The sequence below is a fragment of the Hoplias malabaricus genome, chromosome 4, assembly GCF_029633855.1.
Source record: "Hoplias malabaricus isolate fHopMal1 chromosome 4, fHopMal1.hap1, whole genome shotgun sequence".
In the NCBI taxonomy this organism is placed as follows: domain Eukaryota; kingdom Metazoa; phylum Chordata; class Actinopteri; order Characiformes; family Erythrinidae; genus Hoplias; species Hoplias malabaricus.
Window position 1 is genome coordinate 24,968,765 of NC_089803.1, and position 20,542 is coordinate 24,989,306.

The window sequence follows — 20,542 nt, forward strand, 5'->3', positions numbered from 1 at the left end:
GCCTCTCCCTCAGACACGCTCTCCGCTACACAACACCCGCCCCCTCACACACGATTGGCTGGAAAATCATAACAGCTGGTCTCCTATTGGACAGTCACAACAAACCCGCTCACATCCAACCCCGCCCCCTCCCAACGTCAGACACCACGCACTGGTTCAATCCTGTGTCTGGAACTGTGCCCTATTCACTACATAGTGCACTATTTTAAGGTAGTGTCCCTGTATCGTTCACTACAATCCTAAACACCCCATGAGACGAGGATTTCAAGGGGAAGCAGAAATTAACCCCTTATGTGGGTGACTAAAATAATTCGCTCTGGTGCGAATTGGACGTTGATGAGGGGCTGAGTGACATCACCGGTTTAAATAAATATTTCTTAGCCTATAACTCAAAAAGTAAATGAGCACAAATATTATTTTAACGGCACAAACGCAGCACTAACGAATGAGACCACTTTGGAGCGATTTGGACGTGGATGAGGAGCTGAGTGACGTCACTCGTTGAAACTTTATAGCTAAATAACTCAAGAATGAAAATGGCACGAACGTTACTTTTAACGGCACAAACCAGCACAAACGAGGCACTAACGAAGGAGACCACTTTGGAGCGATTTGGACGTTGATGAGGGGCTGAGTGACGTCACTAGTTGAAACTTTATGGCTGAATAACTCAAGAAGGAAAATGGTACTAGCGTTTCTTTTAACGGCACAAACGATTCACGAACGAAGGAGACCACTTTGGCGCGATTTGGCCACTAATGAGGGGTTGCCTTACGTAACAGGTAAGAAGATATAATGTTTAATTCTTCAAAAACGGTACCAGCACAAACGATGATTTTTGCACAAACGCAGGACTAACGAAAGGACACGTTTTTATTCCGTTTCTCATCATATGAGGGGCCAGCTTCACGGAGGTGAGTGACTGTGTTTAAAGATCTTATCATCATCAGCTGGAGTGAAGGAGGTTGCAACAACAAAGAGTATGGAGAGGAAACCATCTTCTCTCAGGAGTGTTTACTTAACAGCATTCAGGGTAAGTGTAGAAAAACTACCTATGCACTCTTGTACATCCTCAGTTAGGAGTGTCACTTTTAAATCTGAAGTAGTATGGTTTGAGGAGTTCTGTATTTGTAAACAAACAATGTGTTGGTCCAATCAGAAAAGAAAGATTCACAACTGACTTCTGAGGATTTTCTGGTGCTGATTCGATTCCCCTGCTGGGTTTTTCCTAAAAAGGCCGACGCAGATGGATGCAGAAGAATTCCTTATGCATCAACCTGTTTAATGGTACTCTTCCTGCCAAGAGGTCTACAAGATGAGGGAGATCTTGAAGACTTGCTAACTGAAGCTGTAAAAGGAAAAGTTTAGGTTTGATGTCTGTGCCCTTTGTCATGGAAATTATCAACTAATAAGAAATGAGACTGAAAGTGGTCTTTGAGTAACTTTTATTGAGAGCAGCTAAAAGCATGCCCTCTACTCTGCTCTGAGACAGAGAACAAAAAGAAAACCTTCTTTCTTAATTGAGCCACCTATTAGGGAGGTCCTCGAGACCTTGGATTCAGGAGTGTAACACTTTCAAGCTGCACTCCCATGTACTCCCATCAAATTCCTTTCCTACTAAAGACTCAGATGGTGAAACAGTCTAAAGACAGAATAATGCAACATAGTTTCATAAAACAGCTCATCTTTATAAAACAAAGACCTTTACTAATCATCAGTGATTACTACTAATTACTACTAAATACTAGTGATTCAATGAGCACATGTTTGTTAAAAAAACACACACATTTAAAATTTCCCTTCACAATTCCCCTTTGATCATTAATCACTAGTCTCTATCCACCTTGGAATGAGGGGACCAAGTACAAGTGATGCATTATCTTGGTTTGTTGGCTGAGATTGAACATTAATAACGAGGGCTTGCATGGTGACGGTGCGGGACAAACAAGTGGCGCAGACCCGCAGGATGCATGGGACTAAGATCGCTAGTAGTAAAATGGTTACAAGCACTGGGATTGCTATTACAATCCACCAAATAATGCAGCTAACTAACTTCCCCAATCATTACTAGCTTCTTGAGGAGTGGTTACTACACCTCTCATGTGGTCTATATAATTGGTCAAATTTTTGGATTATGTCAGGAATATAAAAACAACACGAAGTGTTCAGCATGGCACAGACTCCTCCTTGCTGCATAGTTATCAAATCTAAAACTTGTCTGTGCTGTATGACTGCAGCCCTTAAAGCCTGTTGCTCTATACTAAATGTTGTTATTGCCCCCATGGTGTCATTCATTATTGTCATACGCAAGTCCATTGATCTTTCACAGGGCTGTTGCTGCTCCCAAGCTGCCAACTCACATGCTTTAGTCAGGGCTACCAGCTCTGCCGCCTGCTTGGAATAGGAGCTTGGAAGTGGTGCGCTTTGTACAGTTTAATGATCTGACACAGCTGCATATCCTACTCTATGAATGCCTGTTTCATCTTTTGATGCTGATCCAGGCACATAGTAGACAACATCTGGGTTAGGGAGGGGTTCATCAGTGAGGTCCAAGGGTTTAGTGTGGTGCGCCGTTTAATAGTGATATTGGGCATTTCTAGCAAAGTGGTGTGATATCTCAACCACCGTTGGGTCGACAAATGTGATACTTTTAGGTCCTGGGGTATATTACATATGGCATGTGGGACCATTAGAGTGAGTGGTGCATACGCAACTACATCTCGTGATGCTACAACGGCCTTTTCAGCTGCTGACACTGCCCTGAGGCACAAAGGAAGCCCTAGTACTACAGGGTCTAATTTTGCTGAAAAATATGCAACTGGTCTCAATCTGTCTCCATGCTTCTGACATAACACAGAGGTCATGCAACCTCCTTTTTCATCTACAATTTGGACAAAAGGCTTTTCAGGATTAGGAACCCCGAGTGCAGGCACCTGTTGTAGGGCCTGTTTAAGCTGCACAAATGCCTCCTCTGCATCAGGAGTCCACTTTAGATGTGTAGTGGAACCTTGCTTCTTTGGGATTATGTCTCTCAGGGGAGCTTTCAGTTCTGCATACGAGGAAACGAATGACCTGCGATAGGAACACGTACCTAGAAAAGACAACAATTGTTTTTTTGGTTAATGGCTTAGGAATTTTTGCAATTGTTGACGTCCTGTCTACAGCCAGTGTATGTGTGTCCCCCTTCAGAATGTGACCGAGAAAGGTCACCTCTGTTTTTAGGGCAGCAATATAGATGGTGGGATACGCACAGTAACCCTGGCAAAGTCATGTGAAATGTGTACATTTCACCTTTAAATTAAAATGCAAACCAGGATTGGCTTTCTAGTTGCACTGTTACGCTAAAGAAAAGAAAAACAAACATTGGCTAGGTCGACCACTGAATAATGAGTTATATTGGGTGGAATTTGGGCCAAAATAGTGTGAGGGTTTGGTACTTCTGGGGCTCTAGCCTGCATTACTGCATTTACTGCCTGTAAATCTTGAACAAACCTCCTTTTTTTTCTTTTTTTTTTTTTTTACAGGGAATATAGGTGTTCTAAAGGGTGCACACCCTTTAATTTACCCCACATCATCCTTAATTTTAGCCCTCAGTGTTTCAGGGACCCCAGCAAGCTCCTCCTCAGAGGGGTGTCTGAAAGTCCCACTAGTGTTCTGATACCAGCTGCACTGCTTGGTGCACGAGCATAGTACAACGCAGAGGTTTCCTCCATGCCTTGTAATGGGCACAGTATTCAACCCCCGGTGTAGTCACGGTTCCCATTGTGGACTCCGGGTGACTCTGAGCATCCATGGCCCCACCTCTCTCCATTGTGCTGAGGTGGATGCCTTTCCCAATAAAATGTGGGGTACTGACTCATCCACATTTAAAAAATGCATTTTGTTTAGAATTTAGCAAGACACTAGCAGCCACCCACACCTCACTCCAATAGAGATGAGTGCTGTGGAGGGTTTCACCAGGAGGGTCTCGTTCCAGGAACTCTCTTTTCATATTCCTGGTTAGGCCCTTCACGCACATACGAAGTACAGTGAAGCTGGTCAGAACACATGTAATCTGGAAAGTCGGTCACAGCCTAGGCCTGCCAAAGCAGGTGACCAGCTGGGTCCGAGGTTCCCTTTATCAGCTGCAATTGATAAGCATACAAGGAGGTGTTCATTATATTGTACTAATTGAAGATCACTCATCTCCATTCGAACTCCTTCTGGGGTGCTAGTCAATACACATCCCAATTTGAACATTAAATCTCGTGCAAGTAAATTTACAGTGGGCCAAATAATATGGCCCACCTTTTCAGTTGTTTATTTGTTAAAACCACATCCAATAAATTTCATTCCACTTCACGATTGTGTCCCACTTGTTGTTGATTCTTCACAAAAAAATTTAATTCTATATCTTTAAGTTTGAAGCATGAAATGTGGCAAAAGTCTGAAAACAAGGCACTGTATTTTAACTTCGTGTTCACTGTATTAAAAAAAAAAAAAAAGTCAAGTGTGAATTATAACCTGGCATTAATACATATGATACTTGTAGAACAGAATATATTTTATTATTATTTTAGATAGTGGATTTTTGTTGTGTTTGCAGTACTATTTACAAGTAAATATCAATTTTTGCAATATTTTGCTGTTGTTTGGTATTAAACTGAAAAAGTGAGAAAAATTAGGAACATTTAAATATCAAAACATAATCTAGTTACTTAAATGAATAATGTAGAACAGAATTACTACCCTCCACGGTTTTACTACAACTTGAATAAAACACACCTGATCCAGGAATCAAAGGCCTTCTGGGGCATTTGAATATTGGAGCTGGGTTTGTTGGATTTGAGACCAATCCTGGTCCAGGGTAGTAGATCTCCAGGACCAGGATTGAGCAGCCCTTATGTAGAAGTTAATGATGTTTACAGTTTACCTTTAGACAACTTTGCTTAGACAACTTTTGCCCATTCCTTGACTAAAGGTCCATTCTGATAGTCGACCAGCAGACAAGTGACAGTGTAAATCTAGTTAATAGTTCCCGTGACGCTTAGAGGGATACCTGTGTCAAAGAGCTTGTGCTCTTTGACTCTGCGTATCAGTCATTCCAGATGAACCCGAAGTTGTGCAATTGACTGTGTCTCCCTGACCTTAGAGGCGGGCATCTGGGATCTGCCGGAGAGGAAAATAGGTCTGTGGATTTTACATGGCACACAGTCATCCACAAGAAAGCCTCTGTCCCACATTATGGCCATCTCCGGTATTAGCAATTGCACAATGCTTGACTGCTTCAGAATCTGCTTAATGTTGATGGATCCTACATGCAGCGCAGAGATGAAAGTGACTGCGCCATGAGGTGCCATGCCAATCAAGCCCTTGAAAGTGCAGTGGGATTTGTAGCTTGAGAACACCTCTCTTTGCAGGAGAAGAGAAGATGATGTTTGACAACGCAGTTCTGTGCAATCAATGCTCATGTGTATCTGCATAGTCCTTAAATTCATCTGGTAGATGAGCCTTGACTGCATCATCAGACATCCACATGTACACAGCCCCAAGCACTGTGTAATTTGCCCATGTCACCAGAATTCGACTCACAGTAGACTGACCGATGTTAAATCTGTGTGCCAAGTCCCACGGAGAGGTAGGTCATAAATTTAAAAAATCATGTATAGGTTGCAGGGATTGTGACTGGATAAGAATAAAAAAAAGTTAAAAGCATTAATAATACGTATATAAGTGAAAACGTAATTTTGAAATCACATTTTCTAATAATCTATGACATATTGTATGACATGGGACATGGACTTCATTCTTCTTGCATGCTGCTCCTGCTCTTGCGCTGGTGACACACAACATGTTGCCAGTTGGTGGTTCTATAAGCCTCCAAAATGCCATAAGATGGTTGTATGTTGCAAACGCAAGTTACGGATGTAACTGTGGTTATGTGAGTAGTGGCTGACCACCAGCGCGGTTCTTACTGAGTGAATGTTCCTCGTGCATGAGCGCTCTAGACCGAGAATGTATACCAAATTAGTCACACATGACTTTGCATGTGATGTCATTGAAGCTATATTTACCTGTGACTCACGGCAAACTGCCTCAGGAACCTGGATCACCTAGCTCACGCTGAGTGACCAGCAACCCTGGCGGTCTTACTAAGTGGATGTCTTATGCCCATGCCGTCACGAGGAGTGCCTCTGTTCTCCATCAGGGACAGTACAGACTGGGCAAGACGGGATGATGCTGTCACATTAACATTGTAAAAACGGGTAAAAGTACATGGTGATGACCAAGATGCTACAGCAGAAATGGCTACAGCACCAAAGTGGCCCCTGAGGTAGACACTTCCCTAACAGAATGGCCTGTTGTATAGGTCTGGAAGCGATCGATGAGTGGCTTTATAGGCTAGCTCAATAACCTCCACAAACCAGTGAGAAAGAAGCTGCTTAGAGAGTCGACAACCACGTTTCGTATCAGAGAAGCAGACGAACAACTGGTCCGTCTTACGTATGGATGCCGTAGCCAACACATACTGCTTCAGTGCCCGGACAGGGCACAAGAGAACACACTTAGGATCTGACTGACCAGCGTAAGCTGCCAGACTGATGGACTAATTGATGTATTCAGGATTAAGCACCTTAGGAAGAAAGGTTGGATTTGGTTTCCATACCACTGACGCCTCATCCAATCCCCACCTGAAACACTCAGAACTAACAATGAGTGCATGCAGCTCACCAATACGCTTTGCAGTGGCCACCGCCAATAAGAACACAGTCTTCAGAGACAACCACTTGAGACCAGCCCCATCCAGAGGTTCAAACGAGTCACCCCATAGGTACTCGAATACTAAAGGCAAATAGACCCTTAGTGTTGAAGGAGATCTTCTTGCGTCCAATAGCATTTGTAGGAAGGAAAGCACAGAACCCACTGAGCATGAGAGTGGATCTTCATACTGCTCTGTGCACCAGCGCACAAAAGATTGCCACTGCCCATTATACACAATTTGGGTAGAGGTTGCTCTGGCATTACAAATAGTGAGTTTTACTCCTGAAGAGCATGAAGCAAGGTCCTGATCGTACCCAAAGGCCATAGCCGTAGCTGAAGAAACTCGGGCTGTGGATGCCACACCTGTCCTCTCAACTGGGAGAGAAGATCTTTCTGCGCTGGGAGCTCCCAATGGACACCCATGAGTAATGACAGCATTAGTGGACCACCAGAAAGACTATGTGACTTTCTTCTCATATTCTGACCAGGAGTGAATGAAGGAGGGTAAGAGGAGGGAACACGTATAGCAATACCCTTGGCCAGTAGTGAGCCAGGGCATCTTGACCCAGCGGGCTGTCCTGGTTGTGTTCCGAGAACCACAGACTGCAATGAGTGGTGTCTGAGGAGGTAAAAAGATCTACCTTTACCTGACCGAACCGTTTCCATATGTTCCCGATGTTTTCTGGACGAAGTCTGCAGTGGTTGGGACTACTCTAATATCCATTTTCTACGTTTGTCTGGATCTGTCGGAAATGTATGAAAGCTAATTACTTAGCAGAAGCCTCACAAAAAGGTACACAGCAGTGTTCTGCTGTAAAGCTGCTTTTTAAACGGTTTACAGCTCATGTTAACCAGCGGATATATTATAGACCATATTTTAAACACACAGGCAAATCAAAATTAAACAAAAACAAACCATATTTAGATGTGTTTACAAAAAGATATTTCATTCACAGATGAACAAGCTGTTAGCACAGTGTCAGTGGAACACCAGAAGTAAACAAACTGGCTAGTATTTAAGCCTATTGAATACAATTTTTTACCCCCCATTGGCCAGCCACCACTGACTGTAATAAGAATATATATCATAATGACAGTCTTAACCCAGGCAAGCCAGGTAACACTGAATCTTGCGAGGGCAGCAATCCAGGCCGCTCCGGATCCTGCGAGGGCGGCAATCCAGGCCACTCCGGATCCAGCGAGGGCAGCAATCCAGGCCACTCCAGATCCAGCGAGGGCGGCAATCCAGGCCGCTCCGGATCCAGCAAGGGCGGCAATCCCGCGAAGGTGGCTCCCACAGCCGTTCCTGTCCCCGTGAAGGCGGTGAACCCGGCCACTGCTGTCCACGTGAAGGCGGCTCACACGGCCGCTCCTGTCCACGGGATTGCGGCTCCCACGGCCGCTCCTGTCCCCGTGAAGGCGGCGAACCCGGCCGCTCCTGTCCTCGTGAAGGCGGCTAACCCAGCTGCTCCTGTCCCTGTGAAGGCGGCAAACCCAACCTCTCCTGTCCCCGAGATGGCGGCTTCCTCAGCCGCTCCTGTCCCCGAGATTGTGGCTTCCTCGGCCGCTCCTGTCCCTGTGACTGTGGCTTCGGCCGCTTCTGCCCCTGTGACTGTGGCTGGTCCCTCAGATTTCCCACAGACTTTTGCCAGTCCTGGGCACCCCCCAGTTGTCTTGGTTCCCATGTCTGTCCCTGTCCTGGTTCCTGTTTCTGTCCATGTCCCTGTGCGTGTGTCTGCTCTTGTCTTTGTTCCTGTCCCTGTCACTGTGTTCGTGTCTGTCTCCGTAAATGTCCTGGTCCCTGTTCCCCTCCCAAGTCCGGTCTAGTCCCCGTTTCAACCCTCTGTCCTGCTTCATGTCCATTCCCAGTTCTCCATTCCGTCACCTGTCCCGTCTCCTGTCCGGTCCCAGCACCCAGCCCCATTCCAGTCACCTGTCCTTTCTCAAATTCAGTCACCTGCCCAATTTCCTGTCTCGTATCCTGCCCTGTCTCAAGCTCAGTCCCAGTACCCGGCCTCAGTCCTGTCATCTGTCCCGTCTCCCATCCAGTCTTCGTTCCCATCCAGTGTCCTGTCCAATGTTAAGCACCCTCTCCCGTTACCTGCTCCCGTCCAGTCTCACATGTCCACTCCCATCCAGTCTAGTCTTTTCCAGTCTCTCATCCTGTCTCCTGTTCCCTTTTGTAAGTAACCTGTTCAATCTCCTGTCGCTCCCCTTGACAAGTCTCTTGTCCTGTCCCGAGTCCAGTCTCCTAAATCCGGTCCTGTCGTGTCCCCAGTTCCTGTCTCTGTTCCCATCTTGTCCTGAGTCCTGTCTCCAGTTGGTTTCCTGTCTTGTTTTCCGTGCTCCCTCCTGCGCCAACTCCTGGGGGGTCTAGGAGTTGTGCGTTCAGGAGGGGCCATCTGTCACGCCCTCGTCCTGTCATGTCTGTTTTCCCTGCCATGTGCTCTCTCAGCACATGGCTCTGTCTGTTATTATCCATGTCTCTGCCCTTGTCCCGCCTCCTTGTCCGTACTCCTCGTTATCTGTTTCAGGTGTGTCTCGTCTGTATCATGTATTTAAGTTCCCTTGGGTCACTTCCTTGTATCGGTCATTTGTTTAATTCCTATTTCTAGTAATGTTCTCGTTCTATATTCCTAGTAATGTTCTCGTCCTAATTCCTAGTCATGTTGTTTCTCGTTCCAGTTCCTTGTATTGTTTTGTTTCTCAGTTGTCACGTTTCCTGTTCTAGTCTGCCTCATCTGTTCCTCGCTTCGTGTTTGCCCTCAAGTCCGTTTGTGTTTGTTTCGTTATTTTGTTGTAAATAAAAGTCTGTGTTATTAGCGTTCGCATTCCTGATAGTTGTCTTTAGATCTTGAGTGAGACTGCCTGTGGATAGGAGATCTGGAGCATGAGCATCTTCTGTCTTTTCATATGAAAAGCTCTGGAAGAGTGGGCCATGGGAAGCAGACTCCAGAAGGCTCCCTTCTTCCTTGGGCTGGGGGAATGGGGAAAGGACTTCTTTCTCCTTACTCATGTGGCTTACATCAGAGCAGCCTGCTACTGATGGCACTTCATCTTATGTGCCATTTCCTTTTAGGTCCTCAGACTCAGACGTGGACTCAGGATCATCTTGATTGGACAGTCCCTGAATCGACTCATTAACTGATCTTCATCTTCAGGATATTAAAAGTCTGTTATATTGTGTCTTTAGTGAGCCTTTCAGATTTTTGAGACACGTTGAAAATAAAGAGATAATATCGGCGGAAGGAAGCTACACGTGTAGTTTTTCCACGATATGGAAGTTGTGCTCGTATTTCACCATCTGCAACTAGTGCAGCATTTAAGGTGAAAGAGAAGAAAATCCTAATGGATCAATGGCTCATCCTTTATATCCCAGATGTGTATGTCACGCCTTCGTCCTGTCATGTCTGTTGTCCCTGGCCATATGCTTTTAGCACATGGCTATGTTTTGTTTATGTACTTGTCTCCGCCCTCGTCCCGCCTCCTCGTCCGTGTCATGTGTTAACCCGTCCTCGTTATCTGTCCAGGTGTGTCTCGTTTGTGTCTGTATTTAAGCCCTCTTGTGTCACGTCCTGTTGGTCGTACATTTCTCATTTCACCTTTCACATTTCTCATGTCTAGTCGGTCGTGTTTTCGAGTCTGTCCGTCTGTCTCCACAGTTTCTCCGTGTTTGTTTCCCTAGTCGTTGTTTCGTGTCGTAGTTTCTTTTCCTCTCTCGTTCCTTCGTTTTCTCTTTTGTCTGTCAGTCCCGTTTGCCCTGTTTAGCTCCCCTTGTTTAGTTTAGCCTGGTTAGCTCCCTGTTTGTTTTCGTTATGTTAATGTATGTTTGTTTTGTTATTCTCCTTTATTAAAAAGCTGTGTTTTAGAGAGTGCGTCCGCCTCCCTCAATCCGCCCCTCGTTCCTGACAGTGTATCTGATTTTTTTGTAACTCGTATTTTGGTATCTGAATTTCGTCTACAGAATTTGAGCAACTTCGAAATATATTGTTTGAATTTTTTTATCTGAATTTATTAACCTTGAATAATAACAATGAAAACGTGTTCTTGAAAATTCACGAGTTCTATTCAAGAGCATTTATATTCAGATGCATAATTTCAGTGCAAAAAAATTCAGTGCTACAAATTCAAAGGTGGTAATATTTCAAATTCTGATGAGACAGATTTGCTTCCATATGTGTGTGTTCTCTGTTGATGACATTATGTTCTAAATAGCATTTTGAATTTGGTGTTTGTGACAGCCAACTTTAAAATGGCCTTGTTTAAACAAAAAAAATATTTTTAATATTTTGGCAAGAGCCGCAATTGATTCATCATGAAAATGTGAAGGACAGCTCCTGTGTTTAAATGATGTAGCAAAATAAACATCGATAAAAATGGAAATAAAGAGCTTTTCATATAAAAACATTTATTTATTGATCGATTGATTGTCTGCTAAATACATTCAATCTTATCCTGAGTGACTTACAACGGTACTTTTTCATCTTACTCAAAGAACAAGATGCAAATACCAATAAACATAGGATTATAGTACCATACAATAAATGCTGAAAGCTGGGAAAGAGAAATAACAGATTCATAAGTGCAGGATTAGTGGCCATTTTGATTATATAACGTGAGTTCAATTGAATTAAGGTGAGGTAAATGTAGTGTTTTAAGGTTTACAGTTTGCACATTACTAGCTGGAAGGGTACATCAGGTTCAGTGGCGAAATATAGAAGGGAACATTAAATGTGTTGATTAATCAACTGCATTTCCGGATACTGGAATAAAAGGTTACTTTCCTCCAGCAGAGGGAGACGGGGGCCAAGTATTTATACAACAGCCCTTTTTTGTACTGGCTGTGTTATTGTTTAGCTCCATTTCGTCTGCCTTTTTTGTCTTATACTCCACACATTTAGAATTAAATATTTGTCTCGAATCACCATTTTCACTGAAGAAATAAAGTAATGAAAATCATAGCATCTGTATTCTGTTAAGATACATTTTAGGGGCTTTCATCAGGGTAATTCCCCTGCAAATGTTACTGTTCATGTTCCAGCAGAGTTCCTTCATGAGAATGCTGATCTTTGGGAATAATTAGCCTTTACTGACACCCTGCACTTTTTATATCCAGAGCTAACGGTCAAGTGTCAGTATTCTTTCATTAGTATAATTAAATTCTTAAAGCAATATTCCAGCATATAATATATATAGCCTCTACTGTATGTATAAGCAAGGGTGTAGGAGTGAGTTTGATATTGTGGGGGGGTGGGCATATTTGTCAAAATCCACCCCATACCCAAAATATTAGCTAGCTAACAGCTGATTCCTATGTAAAATACTGCATTTGTAATGATGTGGAACAGTATGTTTCATTAACACTAACGCTAGACAGTGATCTTATGTCCCTAACCACACACAGTGGACCTTTATATACTACTCTACAGAATGCACTGCTAAGGGTGGTATGTTATTATTTTACACACTATTCAGAGCATCAGTGTGCAGTTTGGGACATGGCCAGAGACTAACGTTAACTTGCTGAATGTTTAGAGCGCTTTCTCACAACTTGAACACAGCTAATATTAACGTTCACTAACTGTCAAATCCTCCTACGTCACCCTAAAAAGACGTTATATACAAGACGCTGTCATTGGTATCTGTTGTGCTCTCGATTCTGACCTTGAGCCCAGAGCAAATTGTAAAAACAACCCAATTTGTATTGAAAGATTAATATTTAAAAACAGTTGACGACCTCCTGAGATGGTTACAGTCTGGCTGTTTATTTACATATATCTTAAGTGTACCAAGTCAAGTGCACTGGACAACAGGAGCTTCAGTGATTACCAGAAGCTTTAAGGCATAATTACCTCAACCGACAACCTGTTTTAACCCACACCAGCGCTTTCAACTCAACCCTCACCAGAGCAGTCAATATCAGCATCAGTTGTCATCAAAGTGGCTTTAGTCCATTTTGACAGAGGAAGTGTTTTGACATCTGATGACAAGCTAAATTTATTCCTTACTGCACATAGAAATCCTAGGCTTGCACATTTGCATAGAACTTCAATAGGACTTGGGTCTGAATGTAGTCAAAACACTGGGTCTTTTCTCAGTTTTGCTAAGATTTTTTTCTAAGAAAGAAAAGGGATGTGAGAATGGTGTTTTATGGAGATGAAACAGGGGAAGGTCTGCATAGCTGAATCAGGTCATTCTTCACGTTGACAAGAACCACATGAAAGTGGGCCAGCACTTCCAAAGAGCTCTAAGAGAGAAGTACACCAGTTACAATGAGATTCGTTTCCTTTTTCCACTGGTTAATATTGGAAATGTACCGTTATGTCTGTCCTCTTGTGTGCAGAATTCTCCAGCTGAAAGATCTGAAGTCACAAGTCACTACTTTACACATGATGTTTTTACCAGTGGTGGGGTGCCATGAAATATGTGATGTTTTCAGTTTACTTGATTCAACTGCAAACAAAATTTAACAAGTGCACTCTAATGTGGTGATGTGTTCAATACAATTTACCTATGTTACCAGTTTTAACAGGGGTCTGTTTACAAGTATTCTTTATTAAAGTTAACAAAATGTGTTGATTTTAACACATACTTTAAGAGCATATGTAAAATGAAAGGCTATCTAAAATCTATATCTAAAATAAGTTTAATTCATGTGAAATTTATGTACACACCTACACCAGGTGAATTAAATAGTTTTAATGTAGTAAAAAGATGACTAAAAACTTCACAGAGTGCCGGAAACTGTTATTCCCCCTGAAAGATTGACAGACACAGTGGAGATGCACACCTGCTGCAGAGATGAAGTCTCATAGAAACCATTGTGTTACACATCCATGCTATTTACAGCATTTAACACCACTGAACCCTGCCACACTGCTCTCAGACAAATTAATGTATATAGGTTCATATTAATTATTGTCAGACTATTGCTGGATTTCTGTAAACCATGTCAACTATTATTAGATCCAAGCCTATATTGTTCACCCATATAATTGTTTTTACACATAGATGTAAATTTGTATTACACACGGGGGTTTTGTACACTTTAGCCTTTGTACAGTACTGCGCAAAACTAAGAGACTTCCCTTTTTTATTTAGTCCTATTAAAAAAAAAATCTGGATATGGGAGGAATAGACAAACTCAGCCTGAACAAGAAATTAGAAAGTCAAAAGAAAAGAAGTGTCAGAAAAAGAGTTTTCAAAACTGTATATATATATTGGTGGTCTAGCAGGTTTTGCAAAGTTAGTGTTCCTATTTTCTTATATATATATATATATATATATATATATATATATATATATATATATATATATATATAAAACACTAACTTTGCAAAACCTGCTAGACCACCAATCCTGTCAGCATTGGAAAAGCTGCTTTCTGTCCATTGTTCCACTAGGAAAAAACAACTTATTGTTGTAGGTCTGAAAGCACTGTGGGAGGAAACCGGAGCACCCGGAGGAAACCCATGCAGACACACAGAGAACACACCAAACTCCTCACAGGCAGTCCTGGAGCAGGACTCAATCCACTACCTCCAGGTCCCTGGAGCTGTGTGACTGTGACAAAAATCTAACATTATATTGTCCTTTCTCAAATAAATTTTCTAACCATGATGTGATTTCCCCCTTTTTGAATGCGGTCACTGATGACAAGAGGAGCCCAAAATAATATGCAAAGTAAACAAAGAAGGTTAAAAGTTCTTGCTTTGATGTTGATTTGATGATCAAGTGATGAAATTCCTAAAGGAAAAAAAACACAGGAAACATTTACAGTTTAGGCTTCCTGGAACATCCCTGCTCTAGTGTGTGCCGAGTTGAGACGAGTTCTCAAAAAATGATTCAGTGTTGAGCTGTCCTAAACCTGAACCAGTTGAATTAAACATATGAAGTTAAATAATTTATTTCAAATGTGAAAGTCTCTAGGCCAAACCAAATTCATATTGATCTGTTTATTTTATTCTCAAACATTTTCCTAAAGAGTTTTTTTTTTTTTACAGAAATTAAACCACGAAGTTCACTCTATGCACATGCCTTCTGGAGTAGGGTGAGAAACTTCATAATGTTCGTTTGGGCTGTTTATTCCTCAAAAGGTGACAAGCATATGGTTTAGACCCTGTAATAAAGTGCTTGCCAAACTTTTAGGACAAATCACCCTAAGTGATACAGAAGGTAGAAACTGGACACACGATTCTGGACCACACCTAGGTCAGCTATGTTATATATTATATACTATATTCTTGGACTGGCTGTTCACTGTACATAAGCATGTGGAAAAATAATGTTATGAAGTTGATGATGAAACAGGAGGTGAAACCTGTATTCTACTTTCAGTTTTGCTGCTTATTGAATTCCTCCCACCAACACTCACGTCTGTTTTTAGTCGATACGGAATTTGGAGTTTTGACATTCAGAGTTGTTTGTGAAATACTGCCACTCCGCCACCCCCTCCCTCCCTGGTTCCCCCCTCACACCCATACACCCACACACACACACACACGCCCATTTAAACGTCACTGGGTATAAAGTAGGCGGCTCGCGGAGATCTGGAGAGGACTCAAGTGTGTTTTCATGAATTAACGAAATGGCAGCGCTGAGCAGGTGAGCAGATATTTCCTCGTGTGTGTGTATTTGTGTGTGTTATTGCAGTCATTCCAAGCAAAACCTTGGAATACTGTACCGTTTGAGCTAAAGTGCTTTACAAGCTTGGAAAGTTACTATACCGCGTTAAACAAGCAGCTGTTTACTTACAATATAAAAACATGGCGCCGTTTATTCTAGTTGAATTTCACATTGAAAAGACAATAAATAAATAAGTCAGTACTCTTAGAAAGTTGTCCTCTCGCATTGTGATTTGGCGTCTCAGCACTATGACGTATACTGTTTCACAACAATGAGCTCCTGTCCTTTCTCTTTTGTATGAGACAAAATCATGAGACGCGATGTAAAAGAGAATTGGGGCTTGTATCTGCAAGTCTTTACAGACATTTTGTATTTAAGCAATATAATATATCAATATCAAAAGAAACTCTACAGCTTTAGCAGCTACCTTGGGCTTTGGGTGGGACTGTTTGTGTTACTTGATAACATTCCAGTCCCAATCCACTTGCAGAACACTTTGTGTAAGTGGAGCCAAATATACATGTTGCTTTATGGGTCTGAGTACTGTATTTTTGCACTGTGGTGTCTGACCCTATTTCTTGTTTTTTTTCAGCAGCAAGCCAAAGCCTCAGTTTGGTTCCTGGCTGATAGAGCAGGTACAGGGGGGTCAGTATGAAGGTCTTTACATGACCGGTCAGGACACATTCCGCATCCCCTGGAAGCACAACTCGAGAAAAGACTGTGGTGATGAGGATAACAAAATATTTAGAGTGAGCTCTTGCTTTCTGTCTCATATGTTTGCTTGCACTGTACCAATAACCTACAGCAAAAATGAAACTATAACATTTCTGTGGTGTTGTGTAATGCTTAACCGAATAATTTTTGCCTTAGTAAAATATTGTTGTATTGGTTTTATATGTATATGTATTGGCTTTAAAACTAACTCCAGGTTTCTATACTTACTGTCTTTTGACAATACATGAGCACTTTGTAGTACTTCAAAAACTGTAGGCTGTAGTCCACCACATGTCTTTCAATGGTCAGGAGCCCCATGGAACTACCACAGAGCAGGTATGATTTAGGTGGTGGATTATTCTCAGCACTGCAGTGACACTGATGCGGGAGTGTGTTAGTGAGTGTTGCACTGATGCGCGTAGTTCAGGCTGGAGTTTTGGAACACTGTGTCAGAGTTGACATTGAGTGAACAAACCTACCTCGTTGGTCCACCTTGTAGATGTACAGAGACACATCTGTTGGTGCGCAGTTTGTGCTGGTCGTCCTCTAGTCCTTCATCAGTGCACACAGGATGTCATCCACAGGATACTGTTGGCTGGATATTTTTGCTTGGTGCACTATTCTCAGTCCACCTGCAATTCCTGCAGCACTGCTGTGTCTGATCCTCCTACCAGACCAGCACACCTACTAGTTCAACCTCAGTGTCACTACAGCTCTAAGATCAAGCCACCAGCCAAATCATACCTGCTCTGGGATGGTCCTCCGGGGTACCTGGCCATTGAGGAACAGGGTTAAAGAAACTTACAAAAGTATGCAGAAAAACAGGTTAACTACAGCCTGCAACTGTTGAGCTACGAAGATATTCCTGTATGGTCAGTGGGGCTGATAAAATGAACGCTATATTATGAGTATAGAAACAGCAGAGGCCATAAAATGAGTGTACTGTTGGATACTTCACCTATTTTACAATTTATTTATTTATATAAAAAAAAACATTGGGAAACATTACTAACACTATTTTAGCCTATGTTTGTAAAAGGAAAAGAAAATTCAAGACACAGTGGATTATAGTGTCTGCCAATTGCCTTTAATGTAATAAGATTGATGTAAAAGTTCCTGTAGTACTTCATTTTGATCTGGGCCTGTAATACAAGCTCCATGTTTGTTGCACTAGGAGTGGGCTGTGGTCAGTGGCAAAATCTGTGAGTATCCCAATGACAAAGCCAAGTGGAAGACCAACTTCCGGTGTGCCCTCCACAGCCTCAAGCAGTTTGTGTTGGTTTATGATCACTCCAAAGATTCTGAGGACCCCCACAAAATCTACCGCATCGTCCACCCTGACAGTAAGAGACCACTGTCTGACCTGGATAGACACATACACTAGTAGCTACAGCTAAACATATATACCTCCAATCCTAGCTACTTAAGATGTTGAGACATGCTGACCTGTCAAATCTTCCTCCACAGATTTCCAGGAGAGCCAGAACCATCATATTGAAGATGTATACAACATAGCAGACATGCCTGAGATAATGGAGGTGAATTTCCTAAATACTGCCCATTAACTATAATATGAATATGCAAGTTGTGTATTAATGTAAAGACATATTTATAGAATTTAAGGGTATTTCAATTGTATCCCTCAAAAATAACAAGTGTTTTTGTTTGAATATTGTCCTGTTAGTGTACTTTCTGGAAGGCTTTGCATAAACCTATTCAGAAGATACTCTTCAACACAGATTTGTTTAGAACATGTACTGACCAAAGCACAGCCCAGTAATCTGAATATTTCAGTGCATACCATATATATTACATTCCAACCTTCCATTGCAAACTGTACTTTGATATACACAGGCATTAACTACATCATAAACATATTTTTAACTGTGAGTGCAAGGTGTAAAGCCATTAAATCCCATTATCTTGTTTTTACACAGCACGAAGATTTGTTAACTAACCTGGGCACTCTGAATCTCGGTCCACATCCTGGTATTTCCTTAACTCCGTTTTTTCATTTAGTAGCTACAGTAGGGATGTAAACCTTTGCATAATCTTAATTATATAGTAATTAGAGGTAGTAAAAAGACAATTACTCAAATTTTCCCATACCAGATAAATAAATAAATAAATAACCATTTTTATTTATTTACTGATTTTCATTGTAGAAATCCAACCCTGGCAAGTCTATCAGCAGCCTGTCACCAATGCAGGCAACTATTTTGCAACCCATTTGCAAGACGTTAATATGCAGCCTTACATCCAGAATAACACTCTTCCTGTTTTAGCACAACATCACTACACTACAGGTATGTACAAGCCAATTGGAAGTCACACTGCATTTAATATATAGAAAAAGAAATACAGGTCACGCATTTTTAATAAATTATATCAGGCAGTTTAGAGCCCTTTCTTTTACATCATTGTCCGATAATGCCTCATATAACATAAATGGGATGTTAACGGGTTTAAAAAACGAATTAAATTTATGTTTACTTTCAAAACATATTGTAAAATGTGCAAATGTATTGGTGGTTTTAATTGTACCACATACTATGTGTTTTCAAAATTATTTTATATTATTAATATAAAGTACTTATATTAAGTTACTCATTAGAAATGAAATCAGTGAAGTTCTGATGCCAAGTTATGATCTAAGCTCATGTGCCCTTTTAGTGCCTTCACCTACAGTTGAGAACCTGCCTTCTCCGTACGACTTGGAGATTTCCATTCACTACCGGAGAACCGAAATGCTGAGGGTCCGGCGCTTGGCTCAGTGTGTTCAGCTTCACTACCACTGTCATCAGTCTGAACTGAGAGGGGAGTCAGTCCCTTTCCCCAGCACAGAGAACCTCATCGACCACAAGCAGGTCCTGTACACAAAGCGCATCCTGGACAGCATCCAGAGGGGCCTGCTGCTGGAGGTGAGCCCAGCGGGCATTTACGGCTTCCGACAGGACAAGTGCAACGTGTTTTTCAGTACTGTCGATCCTGCCGAGATTCGTAACCCAGAGCCAAAGAAGCTGCTCCAGAACAGCAGGGAACTGCTGTTCAGCTTTGAGAAGTTCAACAGAGGTATGAGAACTGATGCAGTTGGAATATATATTTTTTTTAAATGTTTTTGTGTTTGTTTGTGAACATCACCAATTTCCCCATATTTGAGTGTCCTACAAAGTTTGGCTCCATCCTTAACTTAGCATACCTACCTCTAATGTTCGTGAACTCTTTGCTTAGGGGAATCAGGTCTGTTAGATTAGGACTGGAACTAAACTCTGTAGGGTGAGTACATCACACGGTGCATAACAGAGCATTCTCGCCATAGAAAATGCACTTTCTGTTATTTGCTGAAGAATTTTTTTGTGGCTGGTTCTTTAAAAAAAAAAATCAACTACATTTAAAAATTCTTTAGAGAACACAGAAAGGGTTCCTCCATGGCACTGTTCCAAACAAATGCTGTCAGAGCTTATGGCTTAGTGGACACTTCTCTGAACTTTTGCCTCTTTCAGATCTCAGGGATTATGCAGAGAACCTGAGTGGATCTCCTAACCACACAATCTTTTTGTGCTTTGGGGAGAAATTCCCAGATGGAAAACCACTGGAAAAAAAACTGATAGTAGTAAAGGTAAAGAATTCATTGCCTTGTTCCAGTTAACATGTCACGCTTTACCCCTCCTGTCCTCAGCTGGTGACCTACTTTCCTCCTCTTCTTTATAGGTAGTGCCCCTGATCTGCCGTGAGCTTTACAAGAGAGCTCAGATGCAGGGAGCATCATCTCTGCACAGTGACAACATCAGCCTCCAGATCTCTAACAGTCTGTTTGACCTCATCGACTGCACCTTCTTACTTCCTACAGCTGACTGAAGACTACACAATAATTAACGCTTTAGCCAAGTCATTTTCTGTACTTCTCTCTCTTATACATCACGCACTGAATTAAATATATAGTAACTGTGGACAGAATATAACTTGCAGTAGTGAAACTCTTGGTGTTCCTTAAGCTTTTATTAGTTTTAACATTACTAAGCAGTCTCAGTACAACACCTGGACTTCATTAGAATCTGGAAACCCCCCCTAAAGTCTAGCAGTCAGATGAGCACCCCCCCCCCCTTCTCCCAGAGGCACAGTTTGTTTACAGTGTGATGAGAAAATATTTGAACTCTAAAAAAAGAAAGAAAGAACAAATGGATAATTTTAACTTTCCTGAAGTTTTAATATTGGTCAAGATGTATGTTGCATCATTGGAATTTCTTTTAGAAATCAGCACTTTTCAGTCACTTTCGCTAATGAGGGCCTAACCTTGTTTTGTTACTTTATCTTCCAATGAAGAATTCCTCTTACTCTGCCCAAAGGGCTAATCTTAAAATAGTTTCTCTGTTACTTTAGAAAATATGCATTTTTTTTTAAAATTCTAACTAAATTATGTGATGCATCTATTGCAGAACCAATGTATACATGCATTAATATG

The 20,542-nt window shown here is 41.8% G+C and overlaps 1 protein-coding gene across 5 annotated transcripts; it reads left to right on the plus strand.

Annotated features, from left to right (window-relative positions):
* Nucleotides 1-597: 597 nt before the first annotated feature.
* On the plus strand, nucleotides 598-20,510 carry irf7 (interferon regulatory factor 7). Of its 5 annotated transcripts, none has more exons than XM_066669953.1 (10): nucleotides 598-782; nucleotides 898-1,033; nucleotides 15,962-16,115; nucleotides 17,255-17,423; nucleotides 17,548-17,618; nucleotides 18,018-18,069; nucleotides 18,246-18,386; nucleotides 18,754-19,152; nucleotides 19,584-19,699; nucleotides 19,792-20,508. In XM_066669953.1, exons 3-10 carry the CDS (start codon nucleotides 16,032-16,034, stop codon nucleotides 19,936-19,938), a joined length of 1,179 nt encoding a protein of 392 aa, XP_066526050.1. In that variant the 5' UTR covers nucleotides 598-782; nucleotides 898-1,033; nucleotides 15,962-16,031; the 3' UTR covers nucleotides 19,939-20,508. The 5 variants fall into 5 exon arrangements, 3 of the variants coding, with proteins under 3 accessions (XP_066526050.1, XP_066526049.1, XP_066526048.1); XR_010802338.1 differs by lacking the exons at nucleotides 598-782; nucleotides 898-1,033 and adding exons at nucleotides 15,240-15,345; nucleotides 19,312-19,356 and having other exon boundaries at nucleotides 15,959-16,115; nucleotides 19,792-19,811; XM_066669952.1 differs by lacking the exons at nucleotides 598-782; nucleotides 898-1,033 and adding an exon at nucleotides 15,214-15,345 and having other exon boundaries at nucleotides 19,792-20,510.
* The last annotated feature ends 32 nt before the right edge of the window (nucleotides 20,511-20,542 follow it).